The sequence below is a fragment of the Marasmius oreades genome, chromosome 6 (genome assembly GCF_018924745.1).
Source record: "Marasmius oreades isolate 03SP1 chromosome 6, whole genome shotgun sequence".
Taxonomy (NCBI): domain Eukaryota; kingdom Fungi; phylum Basidiomycota; class Agaricomycetes; order Agaricales; family Marasmiaceae; genus Marasmius; species Marasmius oreades.
This window is the reverse complement of record NC_057328.1, coordinates 1,093,134-1,109,308: the sequence shown is the minus strand read 5'-3', so window position 1 is coordinate 1,109,308 and position 16,175 is coordinate 1,093,134. Positions and strand designations below refer to the sequence as shown.

Below are 16,175 nucleotides of genomic sequence, written 5' to 3'. Positions count from 1 at the left end.
CGGAGGATACACTGCTTAGCATACCCTATAATACTTGATTTAGTCTACATCGGTCTTCCTCCAATATCTCTCTCCTTTAGCCCACGTTCTTTCTTTTTTCAACTCGAGAACGACAACTCAGGAGACGCATCCCTTAGGGAACAATGTCGACCAAGCAGTCTTCTTCAGCTTTTCACTATCAACCCTCATCGCCGCTGGAAACGCTGGTGAGGCGAACTTCTGCCAAAAGAGCAAATACCCCTGCTGTCAAGACACAATCGCCTTCTTCGTTATCTGAGGGCTCGAGCCCTCAGTATTTTCGCCAGAATGATGCGCCACAATCTTATTATCACCATGACGGGCTCAGTACTCCTCCCAGACAGACCCACGGACGCCCACTTGTAGCACCTCCGTCACCACTCCTACATTCCCGTTTCGCACGAGACTCTGTTACTACAACCGATTCTGCGAATGCTAGCTCGTATCTGGATTTATCTATCGATGAACGGTCAAGAGATTCGGTAGACTCGAGGAACGTCTATCAGGAGGGTGTGGATTACAATTACGAAGAAAGTGTTTATTCTACAGACACAGCACTGAGAGATTCGTGGCAGTCGGCGGGTACAGCTTGGCAGTCGGAGGGTTCAGGACCGTTGAGATATTTGAACCAGGGAGCCAGGCCTGAAGAACCATTGACATACCCGACGCACTCACAATCACATCAATTTCACAACGATTCAGCAACGGCGGTTCCTACAGTTGTAGTGACTGAACATGAATATCCGGATCCCGAACCCCCCATGGACTCCATTCGACTCAAGCAGGCAGAAAAAGCACCAATTACACCCTTGGCCCACAACTTTTCGAGGCCAATTCGCCCGTCTGCTGTTCCCGTCTTGATGCCCGCCGAGGAGGAGAAGCGGAAAGTTATGGAGAGGAATGCCGGTCGGAAGCCGCGACAGCCCGGGCAGAGCCATGAAATGTCACATACGCCCACTTCCAGCCATTTACCGTCACCACACTCTCCGAGAAGTCCAGGAGACTACTTTGGATCGCATCAAACTTCGGGCGCACCCTCCGAGTATCATCGGTCGCAGTCACCACACTACCCGCGGAGCTCACCGCATCAACCTTCGACGCCAAGGACGCCTCAGGTTTACGCCTCAAACACACACCCTGCATACCGGCCAAACTCTCCCTCCAAAGAATTTCATCAGTCTTCTCCATCTATATCTCACCCCTATCCTTCACCGTCGTCTTCCCGTCCGACATCACCCTCAGCATACCCTATGTATGAGCAATCTCGAGATTATAGGGTCACCGCACGGGAGGCGTCCTTGTCTCCAACACCTTCTCACCAATCACGTTCAGGGTCCCCGATCATTTCGTCAACCCCTACAAACCTTCCACACTCTCCATCCAAAGTTGTTTTACCTCGCAGACCACCCTCATTACGCCCTGGCTCACCAGCAAGCTTATATTCCAGATATTCCTTTTATCAGCTTGATTCGCCTTCACCCAATGGCACAACGCACTTCACTACCGATCTTGATCCCGAAAAACAGCAACGCAAGAACTCGCAGTCATCAATGATGTTAGATTCCTCGAAGCCACCTAATGAGCCAGAAACCAAGGCACACCACTTTTTACAGCTAGGCATACAGCATCATGAGGCTAATCGGTTGAAGGAGTCCGCTATTTGTTTTGAGAAAAGTGCAAACGAGGACGGAGGATGCGGTGCCGGGATGTTGATGTTTGGTTTAACATTGAGGCATGGCTGGGGCTGCGAGAAGAATGAGAAAGTTGGGTTCAAGTGGTTGAGAAAGGCGGCAGAGAATGCTGTTGCAGATCTCGAGAGTGCCCGAAATGGTGGCGGAATTGATCAAGGTGCTGTGAGGGCTGAGTTAATCTTGGCGATCTACGAGGTTGGGCAGTGTTTTTTCCATGGCTGGGGAGTCCCGAAGGATCAGAAGATGGCTGTTGTAGGTCTTTTCGTTGTTATTTTGTTTATTCGACGTTTACATGGTTCTCAACAGAGCTACTATCGTGTGGCGGCAAGGCTAGGAGATGCTGATGCACAGAATGATCTTGGCTTCTGTCTTGCGAATGGGAAAGGTTGCAAGAAGGATCGAAAAGAGGCTGCGAAGTGGTATAGAGCTGCTGTGAGTCTCTTTCTATCACGGATTTATGGTCAACGGCGGCTGATCTTCCCCTCCTATTTTTATCAGGTTGAACAGGGGCAAAGTGATGTTGGACTTGCTTGGATTTACAAGGAAAAGTTTCAATAGCACTCACTTGTTTATGTTAATCCTTCTTTTACTATTATGTACTGTAGCTGTATAAGTATTGCTTCACTTGGATAGATTGTTCTCAATTTGTTGTGCATTCCACGTCGTGACAACGACACAGCCACACAACTCTTTTCCTTCATCCACAACGATCACGAGAGCCTTGAGTTCCCCGACTCGACGATGACGACCGTCACTCAGGCATCCTTCGACGGCAGTTTCTTCAGTGGTTCATGCATTTCTACGAATGATGGCCGAGTAAAGGTTAGCGTCAAAAAAGTTCAAAGGAAACCTACTCCCACCCAACGATCGAGCCCGCCCTCATACCCCTCACGCTCATCCTCAATACTGTCTTCTCCTTTCTCATCGCCACTTTCATCACCGCCTTCCTCCGACGCACCCTCACGTAACCCCAGAAAGAAAAGAAAGAGTTCCGAACCTGGTCCTAGCACCGCGCCCGCGTTACCTCGTCCGGTTAAGAAGCTTCGTCGAGACAAACAGCTAAAGAAGAAACGCGGACCATCGCGCGAGTCTAGCCCTGAAGATCTTGCTGTCCCTTCTCCTCTACCGATTTACAGGTCGAGCAGGTCGCGTTCAACTTCGTCGTTTACACCAGTGACCCCTACCGTTCAGCCGCGTAGATGGACGGAAATGCAGGATGGAGATCCTGGACCGGCACACATGAGTCCTGAAGAAGTTGTGAGGAGGCTGATGAAGTCGTATAAAGGATGTCGGTGCCATTTCTCCTATCTTTCATGCCTCTCTTTGTTTGGTACTTACCCCGTCGCGTACTTGCTTTTCTTAACAGACTTCAAGAACCCAGATGATCCGAACGATAAATCATTTGAACCTCATCCGACGAACTATCCGGTGGTAGAACTAGAATATCCCAATACCGGTGCCTGTGAAAGGTGAGTCCGGCGTCTCTTATGGGCCTTCCCCCAACACGTTGTAAACGACGCGATGTATGCTTCATTCGACTCTAGAACTGAAGTGCGACATCCAGGGATCCTTCTATATCAGTCTTTCGGCCCTCTTGCGCGTGATGATGTCGGCTAAGGATTTTTTTCCCAGATACATCCTCCTACAGCCCAAAGACAAGGATCACTATAGCCCCATATTAGACTTCGAAAAGACATTGTACACAATCATAGAACGTCAGTTGATTCCCTTTATTGCATGATGTTCTGAGATTAACTCGTACTTTTGCATCCAGATTATTTAACACCAGCGCAACAAGCCCTATTCGGAAGTATACCCAACGAATCCCTTATGGATGTCTCATCCCCTCCACCATCACCATCACCATCACCTCCCCACTCTACAGCCTCCACCACTTCCCATAAATCCTCTTCCTCACTGTCCTCGTTGACATCGTTATCTGACGAAGAGGCCCCTCTACCTCGCGTTAATTATCTGAGGGCAATACAACGAGCTATCCATCGACAGGATGGACCGCTGTTTGTCAAATCTGTTGAACAGGTTAATGTATTACTACGGAGCCTCAAATACCCCAAGTTACCCGCCGACCCTTTCGCTCCCGCACCCAGAAATTCCCTAAAGGACCGTGTCGAAATGTGGACCGAGAAAGGCCTTCCACACAAAGTCTTGATGCGGATTATAGAAGAGAACTATCAACGATGCGTAGGGCCGAACGTTCAGAGTCTAAGACGATACGAGGCATTCACCAGTGCCGTATACGGAGAACTCATGCCTTCACTGGTCCATGAAATTATTCAACTGACGAAGCTCAATGAGAATTCTCTTTTCCTGGATTTGGGATCGGGAGTGGGAAATATCGTGGTTCAGGCGAGCTTGCAAACTGGATGTCGGAGTTATGGGATCGAGACGATGCCAGGACCGGCGAAGGTGGCGAAAGAAATGGTCGAACAGTTTCGGATACGATGTAGGATGTGGGGAGTGAAAGTAGGCGAGATTGAGCTTGAGGAAGGGGACATGTTGAACAGTGTTAAAGTGGATCAGTTGATCAAAGAAGCTGATGTGGTATTGGTGGATAATAAGGTGTTTGAAGAGAGCCGTGAGTTTTCCGTCCCCCTTACTGACATGTATGGTCTGGCTTACTGACTGACCATCGTTCAGTAAATGAAGCGCTCAAGCCCAAGTTTCTGGATCTCAAAGAAGGAGCTATTGTAATTTCACTCGCTCCCTTTGCGCCCGTGAACGCACGCGTGACTGAAAGAAACGTAGGTTTTCCTCTTCCGTCTCACATTTCGAACATGAACGCTGACACGAAAAACGCGTTTTGGATCAGGTTGACGACATAACTAGCGCGATCTTTGAGGTCACGGAAAGACCGTATTATCCTGGTGCAGTATCCTGGGGAAATGGCGGTGGCCAGTACTATATCCACAGAGTGGATAGGCTCGGTTACGCCGAAGTGAGAGAACGATTCGAGAGCTCCAGAGTGGGCAGTAGACGAGCAAGCAGAAGTCGATGGTCGTAGCATTCGGATGCATTAATGAGGCGGGACCCTTCGCTGACATTTTTCAGTTATTTTTTGCATATACCTCTTGTTTGATTATTTTTCTTTGTGCTACCAAGTTTACGTTCAATCAAAGTTCTCTATACTTAATGGGATTGCTTTGCACCTACTTTACCTCTATAGTGTGTAGTTCTCCGAGTGTTTGTAGTACTAATCCTTATCAAGTTTCTACATACGCCTGTATGGGCACTTTGGGGGTTGACCCAGGTTTTGTTGGATGTTACCACAACCTCACTTACATCAGCTCAATGAAATAAGAGGAACTGTTGTGATTTGAGAATGTATCGTGGGCAATGGTGAAGTTTTGAGTACAGTAAGGCAATGGGACAAGGCCGGACACCCCGATTTATCTGCTTCCAAAAAGAGAAACCGTTACCCGGACTTTCCCTCATGCATCGGCGAAGGCTTGTTTTTATCCGGACAAGTACTTATGCTAAAGAGTGAAATATATGTGAATACGGGAGAAAAAAAAATTTTCCTTGAACTCTAACCTTCAGGCCAACACAAAATTTGGCCCGATTTTATCCGGATGGGGACCAGTTCCCCCATTTCTATCCAGACGCGGGTGCCAGCTGGCTGGAATTGACCCTGGATCCGTTCACAGCCATATACACATCTCCTAGCTATTCACCCTGAGGATGGGTCTCTCCATTCTCTCTTTCTCCCTACCAACATGGATTTGAATCCGTATACAATCGGAATTACCACTCTTGTCGCGTTTTTGGCGTACAAGTACGTCAACGCACGTGTTCAACGGTCCAAAGTGAGCAGATCTTCCCTGGTATAAACCCACAGATTTACCGCTTCTTCCCTTCTCAGTTGGACACAATTCCCACATTGGGTCCCGACGGGGTATTCTCCTCCTATGCCACAGTCTGGCGCTACCTGTTTCATGCACGCGATTTGATTGAGGAAGGGTGTCGACAGGTGAAGACTTCGACATTCAACCGTTTCAGATTTTCTAACATCACCGCCCTCGTCCAGTACCCTGGAACAGCGTTCAAGATCCCGACTCTCTTTGGCTGGAATGTTGTTTTGAATAGTCGCGAGATGTTTGAAGAGCTGAAACGAGCCTCCGAGGAAGATATCTCTATCATGGAGGTGTTTGAAGATGTTAGCCTTTGTGTTTTCTTTATAGGAACCGTTCACGCAGGTTGCTGATCTCGTTCGCTCAAAACAGCTCCTTCAATTGAAGTACACAATATCACCATTCATTCACAGAAACCCGTATCATCTCGATGTCATTCGCACTACTCTCACTCGGAACATCGGTGCAAGGTTCGACGATATCCGAGACGAAATCCAGGTTGCGTTCTCGGAGTTTATTCCACCACAAGATGGTCAGTATCCTTATGTTGTCGAACGCATCCAACCAATGTTCCCTTTCTTCCAGATTGGGTAGAACCGTCAAACATAATCAAGACCATCCAGGACATCGTGGTTCGAATTTCCAACAGGTTTTTCGTTGGCCTACCGCTGTGTATGGGCTTTTCATCTATCCTTTTCCTTTCATGAGATCTGACGTTTCAGTCGGTATATCGTAGGCCGTAACGAAGACTGGTGCGATTTGAACCTCAAATTCACCATCAATGTCATGGTCAACGGTAGTCTCATCGGCTTCTTCCCAAAATTCTTGCACCCGTTCGTCCAACCTTTCCTTACGTCGACCGTACAATTTACTGACCGAACTTTTTATCCTTACAGGATAGTCGGCCGCATCATTACAAACAGAAAGTCCAGTTTACGGCGTGCAGTGAGGCATCTTACACCAATTCTCAACGAGCGCTTTGCTATGGAACGGGAATATGGTCGAGATTGGCCTGATAAACCCGTGCGTTGATCCCTAGTCTCTCCTTTCACAGTCGGACGCAAGCTTATCGCGACTCAGAACGACTTGATTTCTTGGCTGATCGACACCTGCGCTCAAAACGGTGAAGACTGGCAACGAGGGTCTTACGAAGACCTTGCTTTACGATTAATTGCCACGAATTTCGTCGCTATTCACACCACATCCGTACGTTCCTTTACTACCGTCCCGACTATCATGAACTGATTTTCTCTCCCCCCCCCTATATAGCAAGCATTCACTCAAGCGCTGTTTCATTTGGCCGCCAACCCACAAGTCGTTGAACCTCTTCGTGAAGAATATAAGACCACGGTTGAGGGTGAGGGAGGATGGTCGAAAGTTGCTATGGTTCAGATGCGTCTCTTGGATAGTTTCATGAAAGAGTCGCAGAGACGACTTATATCTGCAAGTAAGTGCGCTCCCGAACTCTATGCTCATCGGTCGATCCACCTTCCACAGTTGGCACCACTCGCCTAGCGCAAAAAGATTATCGATTCGCTAATGGTGTTGTACTACCCGCCGGAACAAAAGTAGGAGTGGCCACGTATCATTTCCACCATGATGAGGTGTCTTGACTTCCCGTTTTGTGCCTGCGGTTCTCCCCAAATCCCGTCCCTTTCTGACGATGACTAACTCACAGTCGAAATACCCATCTCCTCTTGAATTCAAACCGACTCGTTTCTCGGAGTTGAGAGAGAATGAAGGAGAGGGTGTAAAACATCAGATGGTCACGCCGACCGCCGATTGGTTGACATTTGGTGCAGGAAAACATGCGTGGTGAGTGGTACTCGTTAACCCATCTCTTCGACGCTGTTGCTTACGGTCAATAACAGTCCTGGGCGTTTCTTCGCGGTCAACGAGATCAAAGCTTTACTTGCACATGACATCATGACATATGACATAAAGCTCAAAGACTCTGAAGAGTTCCCGAAAGAGATGGAGTTTACGGTGTTCGTCTCTCCGAATCAGAGTGCCAAAGTACAGTTCAGGAAGCGGAGGGTGGTGTAATATTTCAATGGTGTCTGAAATCGGTGCTTAAGTTGAGTAATGGGTTGCCGAAGTATGGTGTTACGAGTGACTATATTTTTTGTGCTCATATCTGGGTCCGTTCAGTCTACAACTACTGTAATGGAGATGTCCCAAGTTTGTAGTACACCTCTACGTCTTAGTTTCTCGTCGTTCATGCACCATCACTGATCCCAATACCACAATGCTCCATCCTTTTGCCCACGTTTCACCCGCTCAGTCGTCAACAAAGCAGCCCGTAAAAACAGTGTCCCATCCATCTTGTCCGCACCCGGCAACTCAGTCTCGCTAAAATCGGGCTCCCCCTTCTTTCTAGAACCATAGAGAGAAGCATAATGAGCTAAAGACCTCTGGCATTTCACTAGATGTTCGTCAGGATGGGGGACCGCGTGTTGGATGGTTCCAAACCAAGGATTGGATTTGCCGGACTTGGACTCGGATTCATTAACAGTGCCGTTTACTGGTACCGGTCCAGCAAAGAAAGATGTAACATCAACGGACGGTTTGCCACGAGCGATCCACCAGGCGAGACTAACGGAAAAATAGGTGCGGATCAAAAGGTGTTTGGAAGGAGGAGATAAAGCCGCTAGTAACGAGGGCAGGAATAGGGATGAAGTAACCAGGTGCATTCTGGGAATAGGATAAATTGAGTACCAAAAAATGAACTAAAGAGAACTGAAGACAACGTACGTGAAAAAATCAGCTTTAAAATCTTTTCTCCCCCCTTTGAGTCCGGACATGAAATAGACGAGAACATTGGTCCATTGGAGCTCCTCGAGCTTGACCTCTACAACCTTCGGGTCGGCTGGATCAAAGCGTGCCCATTCGGTGGTGTATTTGAGGATAGTTTCGCCACAGTTTTCCATTACCAGTTTGTATGCTTCGAGTAAGTCGAGGACACCACCATTATTGATTTTTTGATCCTTCATTAGCCGAGCAAGGACTGTGAATGCATGTAACGGTTTGGTCTCTCTCTTGTCTCCACCATTGATTTCTAGTTTGTGGAAACGAGCATCCAAGGACTCAGAAAAGAGAGAAGCCGGGATGATGACGGTATCTCCGACACCATGAACCGCAGCTTGGGCAAGCCCTGAATTTGAGTAGCGGCTGTTAAGCAGTAGAACTACTCGGAAATGATAAAGCCATTACTGTACCTTCAGCGACTACTCCAGGAATGTTAAACTCGAACCCATAGCCAGTTTGGATCATTGGGTGAAAGAGACCACCAACAAATCGGGCGAGCATTTCAGGGTTCTTTCCTGCTTTGTTCTTGGTCCCAAAGTTGAAATCAGAAGAGAACACATGTTCTTCGAGCACAGCGTTCACGTCTGTCTGCTGGAGAACCTCGGAAAAGTACTTCAAGTAGGCGTTATAGAAACTGTCACAGATGAGCGTTAATAAACTGATGTTTCCCCGCCGTGCATAGTAGTCACTCGTACCTTCCATCTCCAAGATGCTCATTATAGTTTCCACGCGTAATGGGCTCTGGAGACTCGAACGCAGCCTTTTGGGACTTGCGATCTTGGTCGTAAATGGCTTGAATCACTTCCTCGTCAGCTCCAAGGGCCCAAGCAGCCAAAACATGGTGAGCAATGTGGCTAAAGAGTGTTGCGCTTAGCACGGTAGTAACACGGACGGACATAGGGAAAGTGCGCACTTATGAAAGTTTCGGTCGTTCATAAAGACATGATGCTTGAGGTAATCATCTTGCAAGAGCCCTCGCAAGGTTTCCGTGGACTCAGGAGTGATTCCGGGTAGAACACTGGGGACGCCAGGAAAACGTGAAGGTGAAGGGTTGGGAAAGAGCTGTGAGATTGAGGACATATCGCAGGTTGTTGCCTTGAAGAGAGAATTCCCAACTTCATTTTATAAGTCTCACAGTTTCAATTCCAGACGAGTCTTCTCAGGTTGTTCAGCACGGCTATATCTGTCCGACGTCTGATGATGCTTCTGACTAGGAAAACGGTGCCTCGGAAAATTGACACACCAGAGAAGCGAAACAACCGCCGAAAGTGGAAGGTTTGCCGAGTGAACGCGTCACTAGATTCTTGAACGACGATTCGGTCTGAGTAGCGAGCACTAGTACTGTTTAATCCTGGTCCGGTATCAATCCTTGCAACAAGGCATCTTTCGACCCATCCATAGTCGGAATGATCCTTGAACGAAGTTAAGAGGCCTTAAAGGAGCCAAGTTGGAGTGGGTTTGTATGGTTGATTTGACCAACGGTTGCGTCAGGTTCTTGCCGCGGTTCCGACTTTTTGTTGATGAGAACCAGTGAAAATTGTTACGAACTTGATAGCCATCATGCTAGCAGCTCACATGTCAGTATATTCTTATTCTTTCACGTGACGAAGGCGGACCTCAGAGCTCCAGTAATAGTCTGGGAGTAGGGGCGGGGGGTAGCTTCGTGATCTCCAAAATTCAAAGTCCGACGAGCGCGTAACGAGCGTCTGGACGATATCGCAGCAAACGCGCATTGGGTTTGACGTTGAACGTTGAGGATTCGTGCAGTGACGACGACGTTGGTTAGAGTGTTAGAGTTTGGATTTTCGCTGGAGGTGCTGGGGAACGACATTGGGGAAAAAGACCGGTAAAATGACGAGGGCCAAGGTGTCTTGCTAACATCTTGACAAGTAAGCTCGTGAAGCGTGCGCGGAGTTTGAATTTGGGGGATCACTACCAGGCTGTACACTGATAGCAAAGCACGACTATCTTCTTTGCTCAGTACAGATCGGCTAGCCAGGCTACTCCAGTAAGGACTAAAGAAAATAGCCAAGGTGATTAGAAGCTACCATATTTGTTGTACCTGTATAGAGTATTACTTACTACATGAAAAAAAACTGAGTACCGACGCCTTTACAGCTCGCAATGGCGTGCATGTGCAGTGTGCAGTACGAGACCACGGTCCAGGCTACTGCCATACAATTTTCTAGACTAAGATTTATAGGCGCTATTGGTAGTCTACTGCATGGTCCATCTTGATTTCTTCCTCCAATTACCAGCAACTGTAGATATTCAAGTCCGTACCGACTCGTATGGCTCAAACTTGGTACTATGCTATAGTTTATGGCTGGTCATGCCAATCCCCCGCCAGGCGTTTCGATATGTCTAAGGATGTCCGTAATATCACACTTACATCAAATAAGTGCAAGCAAATCGGGCAACGGGATATCGATAGAAAGCCCAGAGACGAAGCGAGAGAGACTGAAGAAGACGCATGGGTGGTATCTGCGGGGTTATCGTAGAAGGCAACACGACTAGTATCCACAGAAGATGCAGTGGGAGATGTTTAATTCTAGGCCAAAATCCCCAAGATACTGCAACGAAGGGAACGCCTCCGGCGGGATTTCAAAGTCCCACCAAAACCGAATATTTAGGGATTTTAGGCGATCGACGCCTATAGAAGAGGACACGGACGAAATTCGAAACAATCTGGATGTCAGAGCGTTTGTGAGGGTCTGTTCATCCACCTGTTCGCCAGCGAGCTCAATCTTCAGTTCCATGAGGTGCGGCAAAAACATTTGATGGTCATCTGGATTGACGACGAGGTGCTCCAAGAAGCGAGGTCCGGAGATAGGATACCCTTCACAGTTTCCGATATCAAGCATCCTCAATTCAGGCATGAGGCGAAGGAGGGATGATAGCTGAGGATCTGTGAGACGGGGGCCATTGAGGCTTAGGGAGGTGATGGAGCAGGAGGATCGCTGGATCAGTTGCTGTAGATGGAGGGGGCTCATCCTCGGATGTACAATATCGATGGAAGAGAGGCGGGGAAAGGTAAAGTGCTGAACAATCTGACCTTCCGAATCTGAGTCTATGGATAATATTGACAGTGTCTTGATCGTGTCCGACATAATCATCTCCCGGCGTGGGGTCTGATCATAGGAGTCATAGTGCTCGAACAGTCTGAGCTCTTCTAGATTTAGACACGACGACAGAACCGGCAACACAGAGCTGTCTGTGCACTCGGTCAACCTCAGGGCACGGATACTTGCCCATGGAAGTTGTAGGCGATCCGTAGTGTCTGTATCGACTGAGCTGAGCACCGGGCAGTTCCGGAACCGGTCAAGAGGAAGGAGAGAATCTCGATCAAGCAACATTAGGCGGAGGTGCGAGAGAATAGGCAAGTTGATTTCACCCGCCACGGAGCTGGCATAAAACTCGGGTCCTGTAAATGTGAACTTTTCCCATCTTTCCGAGTGTTCGGCAAGAAGGCGCATAACGATATAGCCCAAATCGTGCTCGTCCCAAGAATTGTCGTGAATGGTAACATTGAGTGCCAAAGGGGCCGATTTTGATCGTTCCAAGCATAGTCGTATCCGATTGGTGACGCGATCTCTGTGAAGTTCCTCCTCATCCACATCCTCTTCATCCGTTCCCTCATCCGCTTGCTGATAGTTGTGGTATCTGAGCCCCATGATTGTTATGGAGGACCAAAGTCTCGGTGACGATAGGACGATTTCCCTCCAACGACCACAGACCATGGACAGGGAAATAGCTGGGGGCATGGCCAGGTCCAGAAAATTGTATTCGCAACAGTACCCAAAAATCTCCGAGAGAAGTTCTGAAGGCAGCCGATAAACCGGCGACAGTAAACTCCGATACCTCTCCATCGATTTCTTTATCCCCTCCCTCTTCGACTCCAGCATCAATATCATGGCCTTGCACTTGTTGATTTCGACCTGACCGTTGCGGTAGTCCCGTTCGGCGTCGCGTAGGTAATTCATCACCTCTGTGCGATCGTCTTTGGCAACGGGAGATCGAAGAAGTGTTTCAAATTTCTTGGGTGCATGAGTGGGCTTTCCTAGGAGCGATTCTGAGAGGGATATGGTTGACATCGTTCTTTGGGTTTGAGTACTAGAGTGCCAATTTCTGAACTCGACTCGACTTGGATGGATGTAATTGGCACGACATGGTTTGAAACAATGCGGGTAAGTACGCACTCTAGGGACTTTTGACTGCACTCACGTATTCCACAAATACTGGTAAATCCTTTGAAGGTGTGGACAGCACACGCTCTGTTGAGAGTCGGCAACAAAAAGAGGACGAGACCACGTGGTCCCGGATTGAGCCCGCGATGTGGGGCCCTCTGGAGGCTCTGGGTCAAGGCTCCTATCCACACGCTCTCGAATATTCCCCAACCTGACTTCCCTCTCTCTCCATTCTTGAATTTGTGATGTTTTCGTTATGCGAACTACGGACATGCACGCGCCAACTTCTGACACATGAAGATGGGCGGAAGCTACAAGAAACATAAATGCTACGATTTCTGCTGTTAAACGAAGCGTCAATAATCAAATATTAGGTTAAAGCCAATAAGGACAATGAGGTGGTGGAAAACAGGTTTCGCAGTATGGATATAATATAGTCCTTCGTAAAGAGGTATATGAAGATAGAACAAAAGATATTTCTAGGGCGATATTGAGTTTCATAGCCGGTGAAGGATAAAAAAGCGAAACTCACGAACGACTGATTCCTTGAGTCAATCTTAGCCAACCTCTCTGTTTCTGCTGGGGCTTCTTCCCAAAGAAGAGTCATCAAAGCCCTCCGCAAGGCCGCCAGCAGCACCAGGAACAGAAGCTAATAGTTCGTCGAGGACTCTCTTTGATTTCATCACAGGATCGGAAGAGATACTAGACTTCTTCCTCCTGATTGGCGATTCATCACCCCCGTACCCATACCCGTATCCTGCCCAGTTATCTCCCTTGTCATCGAGTGCGGACGATAAAAAACCGGGACCGCCGAATCCACCAACCGATTTGCGAGAAGGGGTGTAAAAACCAGTTCTCCCGTTACCGGGTTTCCTGGTTGGAGTAGTGAATGGTGGAGGTACGTTGAACTTGATACCTCGGGATGGAGTACTCAGTGGATCGAATAACGGTGACTCTTCATAATTATTACCGCTACCTAGCAATGGATCTTGACCGTGGACGCGAGGTTCAGTTTTACACAGGCGGTGTCGAGGGGTGACGGGGTATCCGCGTGTAGATGAGGACGTTAAGAGCGAAGAGGATGACGATCCAAGTTGAGCGTAAGAATAACTTGAGATGGAAGACGACGGAAGATCATCCAGGTAGTCGCCGCCAAATGCTCGACTCCTTCGCCTGATCGGTGTTTTGGGAGACATCAAGATAACTGATCCTCTCGACGAGAGCGGTGGAACGGGTGGAAGACCTGCAGATCTGCCCGCCTCAGGTTCTGGCGTGTCGCGTGGAGATCGACTATTAGATAACATGAGATTTTCGCCCAGCTCTCTTGTAGTAGCTTGGGTCTCCTCTGTAGGCACAAATACCGGCTCCTCTTCTGGCTCTAATTCGACTAGTGGCGCACATTTCGGACAGAACCACTTATCAACGTCTCTCAGTTCGCCGCTCCGGATACCCATGCAACCAAAGTGATACCACAAGTCGCACGAATCGCACTGCACCACGCGTGCATCGTCATCTTCAAAATTGGCACCTGCGCCATCGCAGATGCAAGGGACTTCCTCCTCCTTTTCCTCCCAATCAACTCCGATAACATCTGCTCCACGAGCTTCTCGTAGCATCCTCTTTCGCTTCTTCTCTGCCTCCAGCTGCTTCCTGAAAGACAACGCTCTAACGATTCGTTTTGACAGTAAGGCAGCACGAGCATCAGCGGGATCACTCGGAAAATACATCGAACTGCGCTTTCTCCTGAGCGGAAGTGGTTCATCTCCTTCGTCTTCTTCGGAACCAGCTTCTCCCATATCTTGGGCAGCATTCGCTTTCAAAGGAACCATCTTGCCTCTCCCAGCCTTAAAGGGTGTTGGTCTCTCTTCATGATATACCACACCCCACTGAGAACTGGGTAATAGATCATCATCCTCTTCCACCGCTTTCCCCTTGCCCTTGCTGCCACCAGCGAATGGATTGTCATCATGGTCGGTCGAATCGGAGTCATCGTCTCTTTCCAAAAACCTCTCTACGCATTTGAGCCTCTCCTCTTCTTCCTTCAACTTCGCCTCATCCCTCTCTTCCTCCCGAAGCCTCCAGGGAAACTCCGCGTCTGGCCAGTTTGGCTTTTCCAGTACCCCGCTGGCCACCTTGAGTTCAGCTCTTTTCTTCGAAGGTGAAATGACAAGACCATAAGGATACTCCGGTGAGATCTCTCTTTCTCTCTTTTCCGCCGCGAGATTCCGCTTCTTGCGTTTCGCACCACCGGTAGTTTCCTGAACGAAGGCATCCTCAGATCCATGACCACTGACAGATGAGCCCGGTAGGACATCGACTAATACACGCCCACGACCTTCAAGTTCCACCGGATATAACTTTCGGGGTGATTCTTTCCTGAAACTGCCTTTCCCGTTCGATTTGGCATCCTTATTGACGAAAGCATTGTCCGAGTCATCCACGGTAACCGTAGTTGGCGAAGAGGCAGAGTGCGACGAGGCTGTAGTGAGGACACGGAATGCATCCAATCTCTTCCGCTTCCGAAGCTCTTTCTCCGTTGGCGGTTGAGGAGGTTGAGCTGGAAAATGCTCGGAGAGGGGAGTTTCTGAGCTCTCTTCACCTCGTTCGACAGAAGCAGCAACTGACTGATCTTCAAGTCTTTTCACTATCGGGCTTCCCGTAACTGCTGGATTGGCAACACCTTGACCATGCCGCACCTGGGCTTGTAAAACCTCGATCGGAATGGGTTGAGGTTGCCTGACCCACTCCGCAGTTCGGTACCTGCCATAGCCTCCCGCCATTAACGACTCTTCAAAGCTTTCCTCCGAAGTCTCTTGGAAGAGTTTCAAGTCAGGGAAAAGCTTGATCTTGTCTTTCACCACGTCGGCAGAAGACAGAGATGGGTTGGTAGAGGAAGATGCGTATAATTTGATCCTTCGACCTTTGGTTGGGCTGTCCATGATCCCGACTCCAGACGGGTGCATGTTAGAATTAGAGCCGGAATTGGAGACATGACCGGAACGTGAAACATCCGAACCATCTGCTTTTCGCTTTCCTTCCCGCACAAAAAAGTCAGGCCTTCTGGCTTCGACAGCTGCATGCTCAGCTAACTGACGCTGCCGGATTCGTTCCAACTCTCCTCCAGGGGCTTTGAACTCCTCTCGCATCGGCTGCTGGGATTGTTGTTGTTGCCGTTGGATGTAAGATTGTGTAGAGCTTTGGGCTGAAGAGGAGGGAAACGAGATAGGTTGTATTGTACGAGGCGATCCAGACATCGATACTAAACCAGCACCAAAAACATCCTCTATGAATACAGGCCCCTTTATGTGCGAAGAGGATGGTGCGGTCTGCACCGCAGGCTTTGCCATGAAGGGCGAGGAAAGCTGAGATGGTGTCTGGGACTGGACTCGTGGGGGTGTTCGCGGTCGACTGCTAGCGTCGGGGGAGTATAAGGATGGATATGACTGGATCTGAATGTTGTTAGGTGGCTTCGATAAAGGTGTCGCCGATGATAATGTGGGAGGTGGATGAGATGAGGGTGTCGTTACGGAAGAAGAGGAGTTTGAGAAGATGATCTTGTTGAATCGAATTCTTCAAGGTCACATCAGTACCATATTTGTAAT

General features: G+C 48.7%; 6 protein-coding genes across 8 annotated transcripts; 3 read left to right on the top strand and 3 right to left on the bottom strand.

Annotated features, from left to right (window-relative positions):
* Positions 1-10: 10 nt before the first annotated feature.
* On the top strand, positions 11-2,414 carry E1B28_009756 (uncharacterized protein). Its single transcript, XM_043154670.1, has 3 exons — positions 11-1,961; positions 2,016-2,141; positions 2,208-2,414. The coding sequence occupies exons 1-3, from the start codon at positions 144-146 to the stop codon at positions 2,265-2,267; spliced, it is 2,004 nt and encodes a 667-aa protein (XP_043007127.1). The 5' UTR covers positions 11-143; the 3' UTR covers positions 2,268-2,414.
* E1B28_009755 (uncharacterized protein) lies at positions 1,701-4,908 on the top strand. Its single transcript, XM_043154669.1, has 8 exons — positions 1,701-1,961; positions 2,016-2,141; positions 2,208-2,997; positions 3,076-3,178; positions 3,342-3,424; positions 3,484-4,305; positions 4,368-4,471; positions 4,540-4,908. Exons 3-8 carry the CDS (start codon positions 2,451-2,453, stop codon positions 4,729-4,731), a joined length of 1,851 nt encoding a protein of 616 aa, XP_043007126.1. The 5' UTR covers positions 1,701-1,961; positions 2,016-2,141; positions 2,208-2,450; the 3' UTR covers positions 4,732-4,908.
* A 442-nt stretch (positions 4,909-5,350) lies between these two features.
* Positions 5,351-7,657, top strand: E1B28_009754 (uncharacterized protein). 3 transcript variants are annotated; one of them, XM_043154667.1, is made up of 12 exons: positions 5,351-5,533; positions 5,590-5,697; positions 5,755-5,883; positions 5,951-6,110; positions 6,164-6,250; positions 6,315-6,411; positions 6,475-6,601; positions 6,659-6,784; positions 6,848-7,025; positions 7,076-7,182; positions 7,257-7,393; positions 7,450-7,657. In XM_043154667.1, the coding sequence occupies exons 1-12, from the start codon at positions 5,444-5,446 to the stop codon at positions 7,622-7,624; spliced, it is 1,521 nt and encodes a 506-aa protein (XP_043007124.1). In that variant the 5' UTR covers positions 5,351-5,443; the 3' UTR covers positions 7,625-7,657. The 3 variants fall into 3 exon arrangements, with proteins under 3 accessions (XP_043007124.1, XP_043007123.1, XP_043007125.1); XM_043154666.1 differs by having other exon boundaries at positions 7,076-7,202; XM_043154668.1 differs by having other exon boundaries at positions 6,848-7,182.
* Positions 7,658-7,806: 149 nt separating this feature from the next.
* Positions 7,807-9,926, bottom strand: E1B28_009753 (uncharacterized protein; the record flags this gene model as incomplete). The annotated part of the gene is made up of 6 exons (XM_043154665.1): positions 9,630-9,926; positions 9,300-9,569; positions 9,082-9,240; positions 8,797-9,020; positions 8,333-8,732; positions 7,807-8,272 (listed from the first exon to the last, which is right to left on the bottom strand). The coding sequence occupies exons 2-6, from the start codon at positions 9,464-9,466 to the stop codon at positions 7,807-7,809; spliced, it is 1,416 nt and encodes a 471-aa protein (XP_043007122.1). The 5' UTR covers positions 9,467-9,569; positions 9,630-9,926.
* Positions 9,927-10,444: 518 nt separating this feature from the next.
* On the bottom strand, positions 10,445-12,801 carry E1B28_009752 (uncharacterized protein). The gene has a single exon (XM_043154664.1). The coding sequence runs from the start codon at positions 12,478-12,480 to the stop codon at positions 10,900-10,902; it is 1,581 nt and encodes a 526-aa protein (XP_043007121.1). The 5' UTR covers positions 12,481-12,801; the 3' UTR covers positions 10,445-10,899.
* Positions 12,802-13,130: 329 nt separating this feature from the next.
* Positions 13,131-15,920, bottom strand: E1B28_009751 (uncharacterized protein; the record flags this gene model as incomplete). Its single annotated transcript, XM_043154663.1, has 1 exon — positions 13,131-15,920. One exon carries the CDS (start codon positions 15,918-15,920, stop codon positions 13,131-13,133), a length of 2,790 nt encoding a protein of 929 aa, XP_043007120.1.
* Between the last annotated feature and the right edge of the window lie 255 nt (positions 15,921-16,175).

Coding starts and splice junctions, on each gene's coding strand:
- E1B28_009756 (XM_043154670.1), top strand. CDS start 144: ATGTCGACCAAGCAGTCTTCTTCAGCTTTTCACTATCAACCCTCATCG. Junction 1,962..2,015: donor AGGATCAGAAGATGGCTGTT/GTAGGTCTTTTC, acceptor GGTTCTCAACAG/AGCTACTATCGTGTGGCGGC. Junction 2,142..2,207: donor CGAAGTGGTATAGAGCTGCT/GTGAGTCTCTTT, acceptor TATTTTTATCAG/GTTGAACAGGGGCAAAGTGA.
- E1B28_009755 (XM_043154669.1), top strand. CDS start 2,451: ATGACGACCGTCACTCAGGCATCCTTCGACGGCAGTTTCTTCAGTGGT. Junction 3,179..3,341: donor AATACCGGTGCCTGTGAAAG/GTGAGTCCGGCG, acceptor TTTTTTTCCCAG/ATACATCCTCCTACAGCCCA. Junction 4,472..4,539: donor CACGCGTGACTGAAAGAAAC/GTAGGTTTTCCT, acceptor GTTTTGGATCAG/GTTGACGACATAACTAGCGC.
- E1B28_009754 (XM_043154667.1), top strand. CDS start 5,444: ATGGATTTGAATCCGTATACAATCGGAATTACCACTCTTGTCGCGTTT. Junction 5,884..5,950: donor TCATGGAGGTGTTTGAAGAT/GTTAGCCTTTGT, acceptor CGCTCAAAACAG/CTCCTTCAATTGAAGTACAC. Junction 7,394..7,449: donor GGTGCAGGAAAACATGCGTG/GTGAGTGGTACT, acceptor GGTCAATAACAG/TCCTGGGCGTTTCTTCGCGG.
- E1B28_009752 (XM_043154664.1), bottom strand. CDS start 12,480: ATGTCAACCATATCCCTCTCAGAATCGCTCCTAGGAAAGCCCACTCAT.